Below are 22,506 nucleotides of genomic sequence, written 5' to 3' on the forward strand. Positions count from 1 at the left end.
TAATGTGGGGTAAAGTCTCCGATGTTCCTGGACGGTTTACAGGAAGAGGAAAATGATGGAGAAGAAGAAACGAAGAAGTGGCATCTGCATTGTCATTACTCACTATATGTTTTGCTTTAAGATGTTGTGCTTTAAGGTGACTGCGAGGCCATTTATTGGTGATGGGCTAAAAGTGAAATGAGCAAGAGTTCCACGGATCATCACATCCCAAGGTATGAAAGCTCAGAACTTCACTTCAGCACCCTGGACACACATAATCTCAGTAATTTGCAAGACGAAGACTAATAAGAACTCCACAAGACGTTTAAAGGGGTTTTTGGCAAATTACAAAAGAGACTTAAGAACAAGGAAAACGCATATGAAATGGAAAGAATATACATATATAAATATGTCAGAATTCATAAGAAGGGGATAGAAGAACTGAGAGGGGTGAGAGAAAAAAAAACGAGGATCATGATGATAATTAGGTGGATAGAATATGTCAGACACGGGGAAAGCAATTAGGATCATCGCATATTCATGAATACTGTATAGTAGGATCAGACAGAATTATGGTATAGAGGTATAAGAAGATTATGGTCAGTGTATACATGAAAAAGAATTAATGACATGATATAAAGCGGAGGGATCGGAGATAATTAGAAATAATTTTGATAACGTATTTCCTTTACAACCATTACAATAATATCACAGCACACTGTACAAGGCCGTTTAATACCTTCCGTCACGTTTTCACATGTCGTAAAAGACGCATATGCTCTCACTGTTGCAATGAAAGGTTGATCTTCTACGCAAGAGGAGATAAAAGTCAGATAGATCATTACTGGGTGAAAATATAGGTGTACACAATAGGGTCATGTTTTCATTACATGGCGAAGGACATATTATGTCTTTTAATAACTCATTATCTTGAGGCTATTGAATCACATTGAGAAAACGGCGGACAGGGATCACATAATGTAACTCAACGACCGGTAATCCTTGTGGAGACAGAAGAAAAAGGAGAGATTATTTACTATTAAGAACACTCATATACATACAGACAAACATACGTCATATATTTCACAAATAATGACCAAAGATGTAATTGTAATTCTGTAAATGATGAGCCTCATGGCTAAACAAGTTAAGTCCATTCGTGTTAATTTGAGATATATTGTGTGCGATTAAAGCTGTCAAAAACAAGGACAGTAACAGGAAATACGGGCTAATTTCAATCTTAACTTCAAGAATATCCTTTGTTGTGTAACAAGTGTGTATGTGTGTGCGTGTGTGTGTGTTTGTGTGTGTGTGTGTGTGTGTGTGTGTGTGTGTGTGTGTACTTGTGTGTTTGTACTTATTCTATGATACATGGGAGTCTTTGTTCGTGTGACTGGGGTGGGGAGGCGTACATCACAGCAGTCGTCAGAAGCCATGCATGATTCTAATAATGTATAGACTCCATATATTTCAATTGATTTCTTTTTATGATACATCCCAAAAGATATCTACAGATAAGTACCGTTGCATAAGAATAAAAACGTTTATTTCAATCATATCTCCCTCTACATCGAGCAAATTAAGCAACCAATACAAGCAGTTTATCTACGTTATGGAGCTTAGGTCACGTCATACTACTTCAAATCACACTTATGGATCTTAATCTTGTGATGCTCAAGGGTTGAAGAGGAGATTTTGGCTTTTCCTTGTCACTTCATGCTGTAATCGCTTTTCCTTGTACACTGTTGAAATAGACTGGTTCAAGGGATGCTCAAATGCCAAAGATTTGAATAATTCGACCTATGGCAGCAAGAAACAAGCGTCCTGTATGGGGGTAACTTCGATACAGCGCACGGTGTTACATTTTAGAGGTCAGCAGATTGTATGTCTCCTGCCAAGAGTCTGTCTGCTGGGAAACTGTTCAGTCACTGCCTGCGAAGCCTTATCGTCTGAGTGAACGCTACAGTCACAGTCGTTTTCTTCGGGTATCGTCGATAATTCCTTCTCGATATCACCGCTACCGATTACAGTCCATCCTCGCAATCTACCATCGGCTGAGCTGGCTATCGAGGGGCGAGGCAACAGTTGGACGGGTCGAATTGTGATTCCCGAGATGGTCAAGATGCCAGAGGGTACTTGCGACGCGCTCCCGACAACATTTCCTTTGGGTCTTCGGTAGTACCGACGTACGAAGGGGAACAGTATCCCAGACTCAACAATGAGTAAAATGCACTGCAGAACTGAATGTACGAGATAAGGAAGAGAACAAAGCAGCACTGGTGAATTAATGTTAGAAACTATATCAAAATAGATTTACTTCGATATTGTTTTACATTCCTGCTGAACATAAAGTTGAAGAGATAAAATTCGCAAGTTAGTCTTTTACGACCAGTGAAGACTTTTGTATTAAGCTAAATGTCAGAAATCTCCATCGGTGGTACCGAGTGTTATGGGTAATTTTTTAACGGATATTTTTGATGGCCTCATAACAGGCTATTTCATCCACCTGTTTAATCAAAATGCACTTCAATGATTGGAATGCACTTTGTATAGGCCCTAAAGATTATTGTTCTTATGCCTCATACAAGCTTTCTGGTTTTCAGAAACTGTTCTTAATATGAAGGTATGCATAAATTTTAATTGTAGGTATAAACCAGTCTGGGAGATGTTTTGTTTGAAAAAACAAAAAATGTTCACAATCGTTGACTATAGTTCCAGCACTCACAATATATAACTGAAAACTATCAAATTAAAATTTGACATAATGCCTGAAATCTTTTCACGACTTTTAACAACCATCTAAAGACAGGTTGGTAATGGGAAAACGGTGTTGGCCGCCTGCCTCCTCCATGGCCCTGTTTCCAAAGAGTTGCGATTAATCTTACGCCCAATCTTCATGAAACTGGGCCCATGTCTATAGGTCCTAACATAGGAATCTTAAGTCCATGTTTCTCCGTTTTTACCGTTTGCGCGAGCTTGGTTGGTGTACGGAAGCGCGCATCCAAGGAGTCTAAAGCGCATGAAGAGCCCGAGAATGGCCGGCTGGACGTTGCAGACGAGAATGCCTAGCTTGATGAAGGTGAACTTGACCCCGATGTTGAACTTCTCCAGGCGTTCCGTGGACGCCGTGTACAGCATGTTGAGGCCCATCATTGCGATCATCGACGACAGGATGTTTGCGATGTTGACGAAGGTGAACGGTTCGTCTTCGTCGAGCTGGGATGTAAACAACCAAGAGCAAGATACAATGAAAGAAGTGGAAAATGTCGCTATGGCGACTGGCATGCCTCCGTTATATAACACAATGTTCCCAATGGCCTGAATTCACGACGGTGGTACAAATGAAACCATGGTTTAAACCATGGACAAAAACCATGGAGCGCCAAGTGTCGCACGGAATATTCCGTTACGAATTCAGCCATTTCGTCGATGAAATTATTATTTCGTAACGAAATTACAAAATTTTGTAACTAAATGAACATTTCATCCACGAAATGATAATTTCGTTAACGAAACGGTAATTTTTTCGACGAAATGACCGATTTCATAACGAAATATTCCGTGCGACACTTGGTGTGTGACAGTGGCGTATCTAGGGAAAACGGCGCCCGGGGCAAGCGCGAAAATTGCACTCCTAATTTCTGAAAAAGTGTTCAACCTCAAGCCCATCCCGGTAGGGACTTTAAAAAAGTCTACATGATATGCTTTTTCAAGCACTTAAAAGGGGTCTTTTGAGGGTGATTTAAATGTAATAAATTTAGATAAATTTTGGCGAGCGAGCGCAGCGAGCGAGCCGAAAATTTTTGTATATTTCCGCGTCATCATCACGTTTTGTTCTTATCTTTTTTTGTGTGATAAATTTTGGCGAGCGAGCGCAGCGAGCGAGCCGAAAATTTCTGTATTTCAGCTTACAAAACATGGAATTGTTGTCATTTTTTGCTTATTAAATCTTACAATTCTAATAAAGATATAGTGACGGCCTTATAGATGAGGGTGATTTAAATGTAATAAATTTAGATAGATTTTGGCGAGCGAGCGCAGCGAGCGAGCCGAAAATTTTTGTATTTCAGCTTACAAAACATGGAATTCTTGTCATTTTTTGCTTATTAAATCTTACAATTCTAATCAAGAAAATTAATGGTGACGGCCTTATAGATAACGATTTATACCAACAAACTGAGGACTTGAAAAAAAATACTCTAAATTAGTACGCGCGAGTGAGCCGAAATTTGTATATTTCCGCGTTTTGTTCTTATCTTGTTTGATTTGGTTTTTTGCGCCCCCCCCCCCGTATGTTCGACACCTTTGGCGCCCTCGTTTGATCCAATAGGCGATCGCTTCAGAACGAAAGAAATAAAATTGCAGCCGCTGCTCCGTGTAACATTTTGCCTTCTAACGATGGCATGTGTGAACACAATATACATTGTCATTTTGTCCGCGTCATCATCACGTTTTGTTCTTATCTTCTTTTTTCTCTTTATATGAATTTTGGCGAGCGAGCGCAACGAGCGAGCCAAAATGTCAGCTTACAAAACATGGAATTCCTGTGTGAACACAATAAACATTGTCATTTTTTGTTTTAATCTTGTTTGATTTGGTTTTCTCTCTCCCCCCCCCCCCCCCCCCACCCCCGTTCTCCCTCCTTCCCGGTCCGGGCGAGTTTTTTTTTTTTTTTTTTTTTTTTTTTGTTCTTCTTCTTCTTCTTCTTCTTCTTTTTCCCTTCTTTTTTTCTTTTTCTTCTTCGTTTTTTTTTCTTGTTTTTTTCTTTTTTTCGTTTTCGGCGCCCCCAAAAAGTGGCGCCCGGGGCACGTGCCCCCCTTGCCCCCCCCCCCCCCCCCCCCCCTAGATACGCCACTGTCCGTGGTTTTTGTCCATGGTTTAAACCATGGTTTCATTTGTACCACCTTCGTGAATTCGGGCCATAGTATCTACAGACATCTTGACAATGTGAGAACACAGTTTCACATTATGGGCAAGAAACTTAAATGACATGTTTGTTTGAGAGTATGAAAGTATGATACCACAAACCCAAATGTGTATTCATTCCTTCATATCTAACAAGCTTCATTTAGATGGCATGGCAATTTTGATTCTGTAATTCTGAGAAGAATTATGTAAGAATTTTTGTATGAAGTTTCGTGATTGCAGCTGCTGCGAACTGTTCAGATACAACTTTGTTGAAATTTGACCTTATTGGCGTCAATGTCCTTACCCTTTCATGACCCAATTCATCCAAAACTGCACCAGAGATTGCAACTTTTGATTTCATTAATTTACATATAAATTGCACTGAAAAACTTTGAGCCAATTCCGAAATATTATAATGCATAAATAGTGAAATAGGTATTTTCACTTGACCTTTAACCTATGGCCCTAAAACCTTTACCAAATAATCACTACCTAGTAATATATACACGCTGATTCTCATAAAAATACTTTGACAATACATTCTGAACATAATTATGGAGAAAAACGGTAAAATCTAAGCATTTTCCATGACCTTTGACCCCATCGCCCAAAGCTTTCCTTACAAAATCATTCTGCGGCCGCAGAATGATTTTGCATGTACATGTGTATAGCCAACCAAGTTTCCTGAAGTGGATACACTGAATAATTTTCAAAGCATGGAGAGAATAGTGTGACTTCAGCATCAAATGGTGTACTTTTAGCACAAACCTGTCCTTTGACAATTGACCTTTGACCCATGACCCTAAACTTATCAAGAAAATCATTGTTGGCCAAAGCATGGATTATGACGTTATACTTTGAGCCATTTCCGAGATATGGATAAAAAGTGTAATTTTAGCGTTTTCACTCGACCTGTAACCTTTGACTTATGGCCCAAAATTTTCCCTATATTATCAGAATTCTTAACTGGTATTAAATGCATAGAACCTTCACGTCTTTTTATTTTTTTTTATTTATTTTTTTTTTTTTTAGAGAGAGAGAGATGGGGGATAGTGTAATTTTATGATTTTACTTTGACTTATGACCTTTGACCACGGGCACGTACCCACAAGTTGATAGGCGCAGCTGCGTCCACTCATTCGTATGCATAAGTCTGATACGGGATGGGAGACTTCAACATTTCTTTAGTTACGCTGTCCACAAAAACTACGACTGACGGACGGACGGACAACCCGAAAACATTTTGCCTCCGGCGATACTTGTTGGCGGAGGTATAAAAAATGTGATATGATATTCCATTAAAATTTAATTCCATAACGGGTAATGAATGAGTGTAAACTACAACAGACGATCCTGTTCATGATGATACAAGATAATGCTGTCCGCATACAAGTACAGCGTTGATGAAGAACATCGACATAAAGTTTGTTGAACTCTCCAACATCTCGTCATGTTACTCAGTTCTGCTTATACAGTTTACATCGATCGTCTGGCGCGACACGCGATCATGAGTCTAACGTCGGGCGCTCCCTCGTTAATCTCGGCCGAGCGAGTTTCCCACAACCGACAGTGTTTAATGAAGAGTTATAATTGATTATTATAGTTGATTTCCATGGTAAGTCTGTGGCAACCCGTGTGGTAAGGAAATTTATAATCGATTATATCTTTTTATAAAAACGGGGCCTTGAGCAACTAAAACATGCATACGCACCCTCCTTCGCTAACTACGTCCGGTATCTTTAGAATTCAACTACATCTGGGTTCTTAACAACACATGGAGATACACTCTGCGTCAGAACGTGATTTCTTTGTATTTCGACATACTTTTCACAACACATTATTTGTTATCGGTATTTTTTGTTTAAAGAAATGAAGCCTTATATTTGCATTGATGTCAGCCTTCAGCATAAAGTCAAGTGTTGCCTTTTTTCGTATAATGGAGACCGACATTAGAGGGAAACAAAACAAAATGAAACAAATCCGTGAATTTGCTTGAGGTATAACAGTCATGCCGTGTATAATCTAGATTTGAATAGATTTGAAAACTCATGGCGCAAATAACACACATCCTGTTTGAGAAGACATTGTATCAGTAAACTTTGGCATCTGTATAATTATGTAGATTTTCACGTCAAACACAATAAAGTAATATCGCGCAGCAGAGAGCAATAACCTATATACACAGGATGATTACACACTGTACAACTAATGCTGTATGTGCAGGTGCCTATCCAACATCAGTTTTCTTTGAAATTTAGTATGTGCATCAGTTCACACATACATATACATACAATATTTAGTAGTAGCAGTAGTAGTAGTAGTTGTTGTTGTAATAATGATAATGATGATGATAATAATAATAATAATAATAATAATAATAATAATAATAATAATAATAATAATAATAATAATAATAATAATAATAATAATAATAATAATAATATGTATATATACATATATATACATATATCGCTATGAATAAAATGGTATGATGCCTGCACTGTGTGTTGGCTTTTGTCGTCTTTGGAGTGTATTACAGGTGTGATAAATTATGACAAGTGATATCGCAGGACGTTGAAAGCTTGAAAGAATCTGGCCTCCTGCGACACTAAGACATCATTTGACATCATTAAATATCGATCTTTGATTCACTCTGTATGTTTGACAAGTTAGGCGTGTGCACACCACACCATTGATGAGAGGAGCGTATCTCTTACCCGACTCGTTAAATACACGCCATCTAGCCACACCACCACCCCGATGAATGATGTAACAGGTTTGAAAATGGCCGTCTGCAGGACGGCAATTTTTAGCCACTTGAAGCTTCGTCTAGATAAGGGCAGAAAACCAGAGTGTATTAGAGGAAAAACAAATTATGAGATCAATCTAATTGTCCCTAGTAGTTTTGATGGAACGTTATTGTACACTTGCAATGATATCATACTGAATTTACAAATTATGTGTTACACTGTCATGGATGTATGTTGCAACTAAAATACTATATAATTTGTGTGGAAACTTAGTAAATGATATGAAATGAAATGAAATGATCCAGCACATAAAAGTACATGTACGTTTTCACGCAATAATCCCGGCATCAAAACACAAAACATGTATGATACTTGCAGTGTAAATTGAAACGACGATGGCAACTGTGATGATAGCTGCAACGATGATGATTTATGATGACAATATCATAACGATATGATTACATGTATATGAAATAAAGTAACAATAGTAATGAATAATCATGCAGTAAGATAATCAGTTGTAGGATTGTCAGTGTTAATTTGTTTGTTTGTTTTGTTTTGCTTTTTGTATAGTTGCTATATTTTCATGGTCCTTTCAATACTCTTTCAGTCACGCTGCGGGAAGACTGCGTCATCAATCCTGAATCACAAATACGGACATCATACCCTCTCACTTAGCTGCCAGACGCAGCCTAAGTAATACTGAAGCCAGTTGACCTGCGGGGCATTTCCGTGAAGTAGACAAGTCTTTTTACCCTGTACTCTTTTTTTTTTTTTTTTTTTTTTTTGTAATTGCAGGGACACAATTTCTTACAGATTAGTTTTCCTTAAATGAGGCCTAGTGGCGTATAGGCATTGGTACACCGCTGAGGTAATTATAATGGTATAGACGGTTAAGTGGAGGAGCAGTGCAATCAAAGGAGAGGTGTACCCCGGGTCGTGAAATCATAATTATCTTTGACAGCAAGATAACTACAGTCCCCTGCAGAGTAAAAGCAGGCAATATCGAAAGGCGTGTCCTGTGCATCATCGACAGAGTGTTGTGCTCATCCATTATGGCATCCCTATAATGTTGACCTTTTTATAGTTAACTTGCGCCCTTTTTTCGGGAGATGTTCGTTATTCCAAATCTTCAATAACCCGAAAATGAAATAAGGTGAATTCGTTATTCAGAAACACACAAATTCGCTGAAATTCCCTATACCTGGATGTTCGTTGATCCGAATTTTAGCTTTGTTCTGAAGGTTCGTTATTCCGAAGATTCGTTAATTCGAATATGAAATATGGTTCGCTATTCCGAAGGTTCGTTTGTCCGAAAATGAAATGATGCTCGTTATTCCGAAGGTTCGATTTTCCGAAAATGAAAAAGGAAGAAGGTTTTTTATTCCGAAGGTCTTTTAATCCGAAAACAAAATGCAAAAAGAAGCTGCGTACCAACAAACCTTCGGAATAGGGAAAATAATTTCGTTTTCGGATTAACGAACCTTCGGAATAAGGAACTGTATTTCATTTTCAGATTAACTAACCTTTGGGATAACGAACTTTAGCCTCCTCTCATTCTTGTAATGTTGTATTGTATGATGTTTAAGAACAACTAATCAGCTCTTTAACTGATAGTAATAAGAAATTATGACTAATGTCAGCCTTTGACTTTTTTGTTGTTGCTAATTTGGCAAGCTTCTTTGCATTATGATTCAAACAATAATTGCTTCACATTCTTTTATCGTTGGCTACCAGTATTATCACCCCGTCCTTACAGCTGAGAGTATTGAAATGCCCCATTTTTGTCATACTCCGAGTATCCAATACGGAAGTAGACACTTTCTCGCATTCTGCGACTCTGTCTCCCTCATCCGTTGCCATGGTGATGGACCGCCGACACTGATACATCAGAAAACACTGGTTACCGTTTGATCATTTCAGAAGCTTGTAAAGATCAACTCCTGTAGCGTGCAAGCTTTGATATCAAATTGTGCAAAACACATTTCATCATTCTTTTTTTATCCTTTAATTGTTGGAACTGCAAGAGCAAGTAAAATCCGATGTCATATCAGAACAAGCAATCTCATCCTAAACTATGAGTTGCAATTTCATCTATCTCTTTCAGTCGTTGTAATTTCAGACAACAATAATGTTTAGAAGTGTTTTTTCATGACGTGTAAAGCTTGTAAATATCACCTCTTGCATTGTGCAATCCTTGATATCAATTTTTCACAAAAGATATTTCATCATTCTTTTTTATCCTCTAATTGTTGGAACTCCAGCAGCAAGTGTAATCGGATGTCATAAAGCAATCTCATCCTAAATGATGAGTTGTATTTCCACCTATCTCTTTTCATCGTTGAAATGTCAGACCAAAATAATGTTTAGACGTGTCTTTTCATGACGTGTTAATTACATCCGCTTTTATTCGATGGTATTGATTCGAAACATAATGCAATCACGTTGCAATGACACAAGTCGATATACATGACACGTAAGCACATGCTTTTTTTTTTTTTTTTACTAGTGATGGGGCATAATAGCTTGGATAAACTCGAGACATCTCTAGGTATATCAAACATATCACCCTGTCAGAGTAGATCATACATCATGAATATACCTAACTTCCAAACTTCATATGCCAGTCTCAATGTTAGATGAGCTGTTGTGTGTCTAGGAAAAATCAAGACGTCATTCTCCCTGCATTATGAAGAACTCATGTGCGTTTTTAGTCCTAACAGTATACAATAGCTCCCAATTAAGACACATAAAGGTATACCGAGAATACAAAGACACCTTTTTAGATTGTATAAAGTCAATTAATCTAAGAAAGCACTAAAAACGCGTGAAAGTCACAGTATAGTTTGTACCAGTAACACAAACAACGCAGTCATCACACAGACACGTCGAAACCTTCAGCTTTTGAAGCGAGACGAATTCATCACATCGAATTCGGTAACGGAATAAAAGTCACTCAGACATGCATGATGTTTCTTGACGGTTCAAGAACAGAAATTGCTTTAGAAAGGGAGTTTTGTGGTATCACCATCTGTAAGCGGTCCCAGAAATGACTGCAGTTTGTGGAAAGAAGACCCTATAGTAAAGAGGAGAGTGGAGGAGAGAAGTGACATGGGAAGACTGTAAGGAAGGCAAATAGTGACAGTCGAAAGGGCAGCGGTGAGCTGGAAGTTGAGGTTAAACTAATGGAAACGGAAGGATAAGAGGCAGGGAGAGTTGTAAGGAAGAATAAAGCGAGAATCAGGGCAAAGAATTTGAAAGTCAGTGGAAGGAAAGAGATGAACTGGAAAGAAGGAAGTAGTTGGGGACCTGACATGCCTGAAGGGGGTGGTTGGAAATTCATGGAGACAAGAGATAGAAGTGATGATGATGATGTGAATTAGTAAATGATGCTTAAAAAAAAAAAAAACGATGTGAGAGAACATGAAGCCGGTGGAGAACGCGGATTATGGAACGAACATGAAATCAAAAATTACCGAAAAGTAAAAAAAAAAAAAAAGGGGGGGTTGGGGTTGCACCCTAGAGGAAGGACTCCTTGGGGAAGAACTATGGGAGAGAGGAAAAAAAGTAATGAATGATGTATTCTTGAAAAGGACTCCTGAAAATTGTTTTCATGCAAAGTATCCATGGTGTTCTATAAGTGCACCAGAATATATCTAGCATCATCATTTGCTTCCACAGATATCTCTGGCTGGAGAAACCTCATTCTCGTATAAATAGGACCTATTATATCTGTAGGTCCTATGTATACGCAATGCGAGGAACATCTATTGGTGTTAGGCTAAACGCAAAATGCATTTGCCCTTTCTTTTCGACACCATCAAAATTTCCTTTAAAAGTATCCGTTGATGTCATTTCCATCACGGAATATTTGTAATTAATCATGACGACGTTCCATCCCGCACACACTCCATAATTTCTTGATGACCTAATGTTGACGTCTCAGCTGCCCTTGTCTTGGATTATACAAGAACGACAGTTAATTGCTCACGATGCTGTCATGTTAAACTGTTACCATGGTATGGTCACGGATTCAATGTCGTGAAAGGTTATTGATGAATAAAATATACAGGATTATGTAAATCAACATGAACTCTGAAGAATATAACTTAACATTTATCGGTTTATTATTCAAGTGGCTTCTTCTTTTTCTTCTTCTTAATAAAGATTGAATAAAAAAAAATGGGAAGGGATGAAGACGGGCGATGTCAGACGTGTGACAAAAATACGAGTTACACCATCAGTGACAATATTTCCGTCGATGTCGCTTCCGGCTACATTAATGGTTATGATGATTTGCAGTGGTAGCAGTGGTACTGTCTATTTGTTGTTTGTTGTAGTTCCACAAATGAGACACTAAAAGATGCACGATATGTATAATTGATAAATATCTTTATAATGAAGAAATTATAGTGTAGGGCTAAAAGCTCTCATTGACATCCATCGCAAAACGCTCCTCAATGTCTCCTTCTCTCTCTCTCTCTCTCTCTCTCTCTCTTGGTTAACGTCAGACCACGGAGATTCGAGGCAGGTTGAGCATCTAGTACAGAAATACGTAAGTCCAAGAACCTCTGATGAATAACACGAAAACAATCACATTACCACACGATTATCAGTTTTTGTTATATACATTGTTCTATATTGGTTTTCAAGACAATCTTTGTATATGTATCATACATGTATAAACAAAATGTGATTGATGAAATTCCGTGTGGTACGGTATGGATGGAGAAGATGACTGGGAGGATGCAAATGCTTGTTGCCATGACGATGATGATGTTGGTGGTGGTGGTGGTGGTGAAGCCAGTGATAATGGCAGTAAGGACAGCAGGCATGAACGACTTGTAACATAACCATGAAATGATGAAACCAATAAAAGCGAGTTGTATATTATTAAAGATTTACCTGGTAAGTCTTTTTCTCGGGAGACATCGGTCACAGCAACAGAAAAGAGGAGCGCTTGCCAGAGAGAAAGAAGTGTTTTCAGCCGAGAAGGAGACTACCATCTCTTTGTAACCGCCATAATAGTTCACCAAGATTATCAAGAATTTGAACATCGTGAAGGAGAAACATCTGTATTTCACGAGATAGAGAGTAACATTCAAATCACTTCAAATGCATTTATTGTTGTTGTTTTATCTGATCAAGTTCGAAATGTGGTTCAATGTTTCAATTTTCTGTCTTTTGAAAAGCTCCTCACGCTAAATCTACGAGATGTGCCAGCAAAGTTAACTTCTCCTTCAGTATCTATGTCGTTATGTTTAGAAGTCAAACACAAACATACAAGCCTTCTTAACTAACACTGGCATGCATAATATTGGATAGAACTTGAATATATTTTATGTAACTTTGCCAATTATTTCCGATAAGACGTGCGGGATGTGAACAGTTGTAGTTCATTTTTGTTGTTGCTGTTGCCATAGTGCTGGGTAGTGATTTTAGTCAAAGACCGTATATTTACCATATTATGAGCACACAATGACAGCCAATGTGCCTATGGATTCTGGTTCAGAAGAAAGGAAAAAAAATATTTGCAAATTATGTCGATAATGGCATGACTTGGTGTTTTTTTTTTCTTTCTCTCTCTCTTTAGGATCAATGGGTTTCTGTTGATCTGTTCTGACCTCTTTCTGGTTTTCTGAATGACTCTTTGTTTGTTCATTTTCTACACTAATTGAAGTAGAAGTAAAAGCCCTGCTTTAAAGAAAAACAAAAAAGTATGCCGGGTTAACGAAATGTGGTAATGTCGCCCACATTTTTAGATTTTCTCAACGACATTACTTTCAGGCCAGGGGCAAAGGCAAACAAGATATTTGTTTCATTCCATCGAGTCGAGAACACTTTGGAGCGGGAAAACAGATACAATGGCAAACACAGCAACCTTCACCGTCACTGCCCAATGTCTCCTTAGCACAAAAGAGTACGCACTGTGATTTTTGTTTGCATACACGAGGTAATGAAGGAACGACTGGTGTACTTACAATGATGCGATCAGGTGGCAAAAGCTTGCGGAGATGGGTGAGTAAATGCCCGGTAGGACCACGCAACTCATTACCTGTCCAACGAGCAAGGTCAAACGCAGCAATCGAGAGAAAGACTCACAAACATGTTTGCTTACTCTGTTTTGGTACATTTCAAATGTTTTCATCAATCTCATACCTGCGTGTTCGACCCATACTCGAGCTCAATGTCAAACAAAAACTTGCCCTTGCTGCCTCAACAACTATTGCAACAGTAACAACAAAAACACACTACTTATTCTTTGACTGCCATCTCAAAGTGACTTTGCTGGTTAACAAAGACGATTATCTAAAGTCAAATTTGTTTGAAAACTTTTATCTACTAAGAATTTCTTATCCGAAATCATGTAAATGAATAGGTCGGCTAAGCTGTTGATTTGTCTATCGACAAAACGAGATTAAGTTTTGTCTATCATATTTCATAATTTTGTATACCAATAGAGCAAACAATGTTTTATGATACAACACTACAGATCATTGGAGTGGAACCCCCCCCCCCACACACACACACACACATACATTAAAGTATGCTGCGCAAATAAGATTGTAAATTCTACAAGCTTTTATTGGGTCCCTCCATTTTTTAGAGTTTGGGTATTATTTCATCTTTATCGCTTCAGTTCTCATGACAACGTATTACTACAAGTTTCCACAATTATTTTAACTCTTCTTAGTTTATTTTGTTTGGCTTATAAAACCTTTTACTCTGTTACCAAAGAAAGCAAATTAATGTTTATGTTCTCTTCGAAAAATGAAATAAAATTTGAATTTCATTGAATTTCATTAATAGAAGGGTAGATGGTAAACAGGCCATATTGCATTGCAACTGATTGACAAATTGCCCTACATCGACGTAAATAAGCACTGAATTGATCAGTGTTTTAGTAGTAGCCATAAAACACTGATCAATTCAGTGCTTATTTAAGTCGATGTAGGGCAATTTGTCAATCAGTTGCAATGAAAACATCTCGACGGAAGAATTTCATGAATTTGAAGGCCATATTGCAGTTACACTAAATCTTTAAACTTACTAAGTATATTACACTGCCTTGAGTATACTATGGTTGTTTGAGAAACGACTTGAACAATGCCTTCATCGACGTAACTAAGGCCTTAGACCCTGTGAGCAGGAAGGACCTTCTTAAAAATCCTGGCGAAGCTCAGTTACTATCTTACTCTGTTTAGCCTGATAAGATGCTCTCACGGAGATGAGGGCACCATCTCCTGTCATCATTGTTGCACCATTCGAACTGAACAGCGGACATAGTTGGGCAATTAAGAATGTGTTCTAATATCTCCAATTCTGTTCGGAATCTTTTCTTCATTGTTCTCTGTGCGGCACAAGACCCTGCCCTCGGAACAGCCGGATGGCATTTACCTTTGCAGAAGGTCTGACGGAAACGTCTTCAATCCTGCCAGACTCCGAGCCAAGACGAAGATACATGTAGGACTCCTCAGTGACCACAGCACAACAGGCGGAGGAGAAAATATAATATCCTCAAAGGGGATTCCACAGAAATCTACTGTCGAAGGTACTGGGGGAGCAAGTTTTCAACTTTACGTATGCGTGCACCCATGACTGGCACTCCTGCATTGTCCTATAACACAGGACCATCACAGATGCTGCTCCCAACCAGACATCCAGAGCAAGACGCCTTGATTTCTAGGGATTAGAAGCTGCCTACCAACTACTTATCATTTATATTACTAGTCACGACAATGTGCTGTTTATTCTCATTTCTTTGTTAGGATCTTGATGAATTTGAACATTTGTTGGTCCTCTCTAATGTAGGTTGTGCTATCTTTGAAGGTATATATTCTATTACACGTACCAGGCCCATGATAGCAACATGTTGTGAGAAGAACCTAAATCTCTGACCAGACAGTCAGATTCTACATTCTAACGAATGATATTGATATCATAGTCATCATAAGTCATTATTCATCCTCTTTTCCTTCTCTTCGAATAGAAGAATAAATATTGCATCATCAAGACATTTATGATGTTACACAAATACGGTCTTCTTTGCACAAGATTAGCCTCTTCATTGTTGCCGCTGCTCTACCAGAGGGCCCTGTCATTGTGCTCTATACTAGGTTACTAGGAACCCATCTATATACCTGGGTCAAGAGGGAAATGGTTGGTAAAATCATCTTGTCCAAGGACGTATAATGCATTTGACGGGATTCGAACTCGAGACCTTCCATTGAACATCAAGAGTCTTATCCGCCATGACACAGTACTTCCAACACTTGCAAGAGAAAAGATGTCTGTTAGTCAAACAATATATTTTGACAAAGTGTGACGATGCTAACGATCACTAACCGGAAACACTGCAATCATCCACCAGGTCGTAATCCGATGATTGGAGACTGCCGACGGTCGAACCCGCTTGTCGAGGAAACGCGCAGCTTCGATGAGGAGGACGATCAGGAAAACCGTGATCGCTGTGCAGACAATGATGATCGTCAAAGCAATGGGCTGTTCACTCAGGTCTAGCGGCCAAGAGAGCAAAATAATGACGAGACCATCATCTATATTTTCTTTGTAATGGAGCTTTCCACTATCAGATTTATGCTTGATGGATTTGAAAAAAAACCCCGAACCCCCCCCCCCCCCAAGAAACCATGTAACTTGGGTAAAATGAGTGAGTCACAGCAAGACTAATTTGCAATGAATAATTATGATAATAACATCGTTTCCCTTATCGAAGTAAGCATCTTTAGTAATGCCACTGCTCTACCAATCTACCATTTGTATACCACGGTGGTGCCAAGTTCCCCATTCATACACCTGGATGAAGAATGACGTAATCCATAAGTTTTAATATATCAACTCTCTCATTAACTTATTTCTTTGTCTTGAAGCACAGTTTAGATGGGGATACTACCGAAATGAATATGTGGATTGAGTGGATGTAGAAGTATTATAAGAACAAATGAGTGAAGTTTGAAGAGAATTGGACAAGTCGTTGGAAAGTTATAACTGTTAACGTATCTGGGACAGCCATCGCTTGAGCAGTCTCGAACTGCGCAGTTCGTGGCTACTCTTTGTTACTCTTATAACCACTTTAATGACTTTTTGTATCCCATCATTCCGTACTTCTGAATCATGTCATTCACCCCTCGTCTACTCGTTTTTGTTTTTGTTTTGTTTTTGTTTTTGTTGTGTTTTTTTTTTTGTACACCACACGTCTGGCCATCTGCGCTATAATACATGATAAATGATAGTAATATAGTCATCATTCAATATGTGTATGGCCAAAGAAAACGTTGGTACATCTCCATAACATTTTCGTTTTGACAGAATTAATCTTCAGCATTATTTTCATCCTGCCTATTACCTGTCGTTAATGGCAAATTTTCACTTTTTAAGATATATTCTTTCTCGCTTTAGTCGCCCACTCCGTACTGCATTTTTAGAGAAGTGTGGTTCGAGGGAGAAAACAGGCTAAAAATCCCCTCCTTTAAAGCTCATTCAGGGATTTATTGACTTCCTGTCTTGTCGTAAAATAATCTTTCTTTGAATACAAAGGCATAAAGAAACACAAGTGGGCCGAGCTAGAGATAAAATATGAAAGTCCATCTAATTTTCCTGGAATCAGTGATTGTTAAAATTTGCGTGGGCTTGATCAACTGTTTTATTACTTATTCTTCTTAATCGCTGTGTTACTCTTTAGGAAAAAAGTTTGATAACTTTATAAGTTTAAATTTAATAATTATCTTTTTTTTTATCTTAATGGGAATGGAAAAAGCACAAAATATAACTCATTCAGGGATTTATTGACTTCCTGTCTTGTCGTAAAATAATCTTTCTTTGAATACAAAGGCATAAAGAAACACAAGTGGGCCGAGCTAGAGATAAAATATGAAAGTCCATCTAATTTTCCTGGAATCAGTGATTGTTAAAATTTGCGTGGGCTTGATCAACTGTTTTATTACTTATTCTTCTTAATCGCTGTGTTACTCTTTAGGAAAAAAGTTTGATAACTTTATAAGTTTAAATTTAATAATTATCTTTTTTTTTAATCTTAATGGGAATGGAAAAAGCACAAAATATAACTTATTCTTTCTAAATTGTTGATATGCTAAGGTTTAAGTCTTAAAACTGATTTACAGGCGAAACGATTTCAACGATTATCGTATTTGAAAAATGATAATGCTATAATGCTTTCATCAATGAGTGTATTCTTATTTATATACAAGACTTATAAAGGTTGGTCATAGCATAAAGAAACACAAAACATTCTGAGATAACTGAGCGAGCAGCTGACACCATACACGAACATAAGACATAAGACATAATGTTAAGGGATCGGTAAAACTTCCTGACAGGTATATCATGCTCTCATCAGATCCATACTTCTATGAATCGACCATAATTAGTCAGAGAAATATAGTAATTTTTATTTCAAAGATATGACGATAAGATTAGTAAAAAAAAAAGTCTATTTGTAACAACGATTGATGGTAATATTAATAATAGTTATGAGTCCTTATCAATTAGGCCTATTCTATATTGCTATCATAATTAGCATTGGCATCAATATGGTCCAACATCGTCATGGTTTGTCAAAGTCAAATCGCTAGATGATATGATAAGCAGGATGATAACAGGAGTGAAAGATGAGGGAATAAAGCAGAGGTCTTTCCAGTTTTACCCTGGAAGAGTTCTCTTGAACTCGGCACGGGTTCCAGTGTGCAGTTCTGATTCCCCATTTCAGTAGCTCTGGAGTCGACTTGGCGTAGACGTGCAACATAGTTGGCTCCGGTTAGCCACCGTGTCAGAGAAAAGTTATACCCTTCACACGATTTTTAGTGGCTCTCCCGTCGTTTCTGGTCGAGAATAATGTCTAGATATAGGGACGCCACACATGGGACTAGCCAAGAAGAACATACAGCGTCCTCACTGGTGCCACCTCCACTTGTAAAAAACACAATTAGTGCACTCAAATTACGTACACATTTCGTAAATCGTCTGTTGAGAATGAGAAGGGCTTTAAGTCTTCTCGAACACTATGGGTTTTGTGGTCACTTAACGCCCTTATCATTCTCAACCGACGAAATTGGGAAAGAGATAGACTTTGTTCTGTTTATGGCATCCTTGTGAGAAAGATAAATGTGTTCCAATTATCTCAAACACTCACCAAGCCTTGATTTCTGTTCACCACTACAGATTACAAGGTTTAATTTGTAGTTATGATAAAATCCAGACCTTTAGCAGTTCTTGTGCATGCTTTTTTTTTTTCATTAGCCATGTTATTCAACAAGCATGATCTTTGTAATTAGTTGATTACAGAATAAACAGGATGTGTCAATAGGAACCTTAAATGACCCCTCATTGCGTCGTTTCTGAGTCTTGACGTAGAACAATGGGGGACCTCTGTCAATCTACATGGGTATGTGGAGATCACAAAGCAAATTATGATCAGTGTCGTTAAGATATCAAAATCCTTATGCCAGTCGTAAGTCAGTTTGTTTTGAAATGTTTGAACTTTGATTTGAAGATTAGACGGTTGATCTTCCTGTACACCTAGTTCAGCGTGGAGATAGCCAAGGCTGCGTACAGGTCGAATCATTTTGTTCGGTCAAGTTACTGCGAAAAACCGTCTCTGGTTACTTGACACCTCATTAGTTTGTTAGGTTGGAGAGTACACGATGTAATGCCAAATACTTCATTGTTTTCATCGATTTTATATTCACATCATAATCATGACTGATGTTGTTGTTTTACACATGTACCACAAATCAGACTTCTTTTCCAGCTGATCTACGTTTTATTGTGATAAATATGATGGAATAAAGTGTTAGGATTTCCCGATTTATGGATGCACGATATGTTTATGGATATATATGCATATGTAAATTGTATGTTTGTGTGTGTGTGTGTGTGTGTGTGCGTGTGTGTGTGTGTGTGTATTTGTGTACATCACTAATTATTAGCTCTATATTACTATCACTTTTCTTTTTGTATCGATCTCATGGGGGGTTACAATTCTTGGCGAAAAGAAATGTTAGTCTTCAACAATAGAGTGCGGGTCCGAGTATGGTAGGGTGAAGGATGAGTGTATTTTCACCTACTCGTTGCAGGAACCTTTGCAAAATTTGTGAAACAAGATTCTAAGTATGCAAAATTAGAAGAAATGTACTTGAAAATGTATTCATAGGATGAATCGATTTGAATCATTGATCAATCATTATTATACATATTTATTAATCTGCTATCATATTTCGATCCTATACTATAACTACTGATATATCAACTAATCATAGATTTTAAGATTTGCTTGTCATCTCCACAAAATGTAAATCTAGTAAAAAAAAAACCGAAAACAAAGCAAATTATGGATATCAATAAGTATAGATTGTGTGTTGTTAAATTTACAACTTTGCGATCTTCTCGTAAGAAACAAAGTGATCTCATTATGAAATAGTTCAAGGTCAAGTTTATTTCCATTTTTCGACAGTTACATACGTCTCACTTTCTTTAGTGACAGAAATAATGTACACGAGACAATGTGGATCGATCAAAGCAAACAACAATAACTGAAACCTTGTTAGTACAGGTACATTGTAATGAGTACAGATGTAATGATGGTGTGAGTGCATAACCAGTATTTGACAGATGAATAGAATCACACACACACACACACACACACACACACACACGTATATATATGTATATATATATATATATATATATATATATATATATATATATATATATATATACATATATGTCAGATATGAGAAAGGAAGGAGAAAATCGGTGCGTAGCTTTGACATTATTATTCCTCTTACTGTTCCTCCTTTTCGGAAAAGCGCAAGAGTTGAAAAATTGGTCTCCGCCGGGACTCGAACCCGGGTCTTTGGCATGGAACGTCAACGCCTTAACCGCTCGGCCACGGAGACGTCATAGCGGTTCAGGCAGACCCAAGCTCGAATACCCGACGGACCAACCTTTCAACTCTTTGACTTTATGCACACGTTCCTTTTTGGGGCAGAGAGTTATGAATAATAACCAGCCGCGTGCCTCAGCTGGATCTTCTAATGAGATACACGTAGAGGTGAATTGGGAAAATGTTTTTTGTGAAAGAAGTCACCACGACAACAGCTTATATATATATATATATATATATATATATATATATATATATGTATATATATATATGTGTATATATATATATATATATATATATATATATATATATATATATATATATATATATATATATATATATATACATATTCATTTATATATATGCTGCTTATTCAGAGGTACAAATGAGATCATTATTTTAAGTTCACTGTACGTTACTATGAATACTGTATAATAACCATGAGAACATATGAATTGAAACCATTATTGTATGGCGGAAACTTTTTCGTCAGAACGCATTTTATTGCTGAAATCGTCAATACGCGGGGTGCACGTCACGAGACCGACACCCACAAGTCATAAAGCCCATGAGTTATACAGCTCACGAGTCATACAGCCCATGAGTTCGACACTAAGCTAACAATGCCCACGAGACCGACACATTAAGCCCCGTGTTGTATCTGTCGAACTCGTGGGCTGTTTTCACCTAGTGTCGAACTCATGGGCTGTATGACTCGTGAACTGTATGACTCATGGACCTGTTTTCAATGTTGAACTCGTGGGCTGTATGACTTGTGGGTGTCGGTCTTGTGGGATGACCCCAATACGCGGATTTCTGTCGATACTAGCTATGCCAATGTCTTCAATTATGATGACTTCTATTTTACTTTTAAACAAAGAAATGCACATTTCTTTTTTTTTTTTTTTTTTTTTGGATAACACTTCACATCCCGTAGATACCAGGTTTATATAATCTGGACGGTGCAAAGTGCACTGTAGATATGAATATAGACTTGGTGATAGATATTATTATAAACCGCAAGCTCATTGGAAAGAAAAATATTTAAGAGAAAATCACACAATTTCCTCATGACCACTTTATTTTGTTCCTGTTTGTGAACTAAGGACTCTCTAAAGAGAAATGCCCTTCAGTACATCTGGTCGTTTGTTTTAAATGATAAGCAAGTCAAACTTTGTTAATTTCACACTCATGTCTGCCTCCCCCTCTCCCGTATCTACTTCTCTCAGCATGTACGTCTGTTTCCTGTTAACACGCGGGATCCACTATCTACAAGCTTCGCTTTTTAGTGGGTCCCCCATCTCCACTTTCCAAATCATTTATCAATGAAATGTTTCACTTCTTTAATCATCGTTGAAAGTCTTATGTACCCTGCTTTTTGGACTACCGTAATGTTCACATCTATTTCATTTTGATTACATTGTGCGTATGTGTGTTATTGATTACTAATATGTTGGAGACGGAGGGAAAAAAATAAACCTGAACTTCACTTGGCACGTCTCTCTTCCTTTCCTCTTCTCTTTCCCTCTCCCTCCCTCTCACTCTATCTTTCTGCCCGTCTTTACTTTGTCTGTCTGTCTGTCTGTCTGTCTGTCCCCTGTTTTTTTTTTCTTCTTTTTGTCTTTATGACTCCTCTCTCTTTTATGCTCTCTATTATATCTCCAAAACGCTGTGACAGTTACGAAAATAACGGGGCTGAATATATCTGCCGAAAACCCCCCACTTAGTTGCATCAGTTGGTATAAACAGAGGTGGATGACGCACACAATCCGTTAATTCGGGGTAAAGATATAAGAACAAACTTCAGAGAAATCATATATACGCTTTCTAGAATTTCCAAACTTGGGCTTGAGGTCTGGATTTATCTCTAATCAAAATTCAGGATACCGAAAACGCTTGAACTCATGTTTTGTTTTTTTCTTATACATAATCTTGAACCCATTTCATAGG

General features: G+C 37.8%; 1 protein-coding gene across 1 annotated transcript; it reads right to left on the minus strand.

Annotated features, from left to right (window-relative positions):
* Positions 1 to 1,851: 1,851 nt before the first annotated feature.
* Positions 1,852 to 18,376, minus strand: LOC140242535 (organic solute transporter subunit alpha-like). Its single transcript, XM_072322311.1, has 7 exons — positions 18,319 to 18,376; positions 15,984 to 16,153; positions 13,619 to 13,692; positions 12,543 to 12,710; positions 7,605 to 7,716; positions 2,943 to 3,195; positions 1,852 to 2,219 (listed from the first exon to the last, which is right to left on the minus strand). The coding sequence occupies exons 1-7, from the start codon at positions 18,374 to 18,376 to the stop codon at positions 1,852 to 1,854; spliced, it is 1,203 nt and encodes a 400-aa protein (XP_072178412.1).
* Between the last annotated feature and the right edge of the window lie 4,130 nt (positions 18,377 to 22,506).

Source organism: Diadema setosum, chromosome 1, assembly GCF_964275005.1.
Source record: "Diadema setosum chromosome 1, eeDiaSeto1, whole genome shotgun sequence".
NCBI classification, from domain to species: domain Eukaryota; kingdom Metazoa; phylum Echinodermata; class Echinoidea; order Diadematoida; family Diadematidae; genus Diadema; species Diadema setosum.

What these genes read in the sequence shown, in the direction of transcription:
- LOC140242535 (XM_072322311.1), bottom strand. Translation starts at nt 18,376, where the DNA reads ATGGGGAATCAGAACTGCACACTGGAACCCGTGCCGAGTTCAAGAGAA. An exon ending in TTCAAGAGAACTCTTCCAGG is followed by an intron (nt 16,154 to 18,318) that starts GTAAAACTGGAA and finishes CTTGGCCGCTAG; the next exon opens with ACCTGAGTGAACAGCCCATT. An exon ending in GGATGATTGCAGTGTTTCCG is followed by an intron (nt 13,693 to 15,983) that starts GTTAGTGATCGT and finishes CTCGTTGGACAG; the next exon opens with GTAATGAGTTGCGTGGTCCT.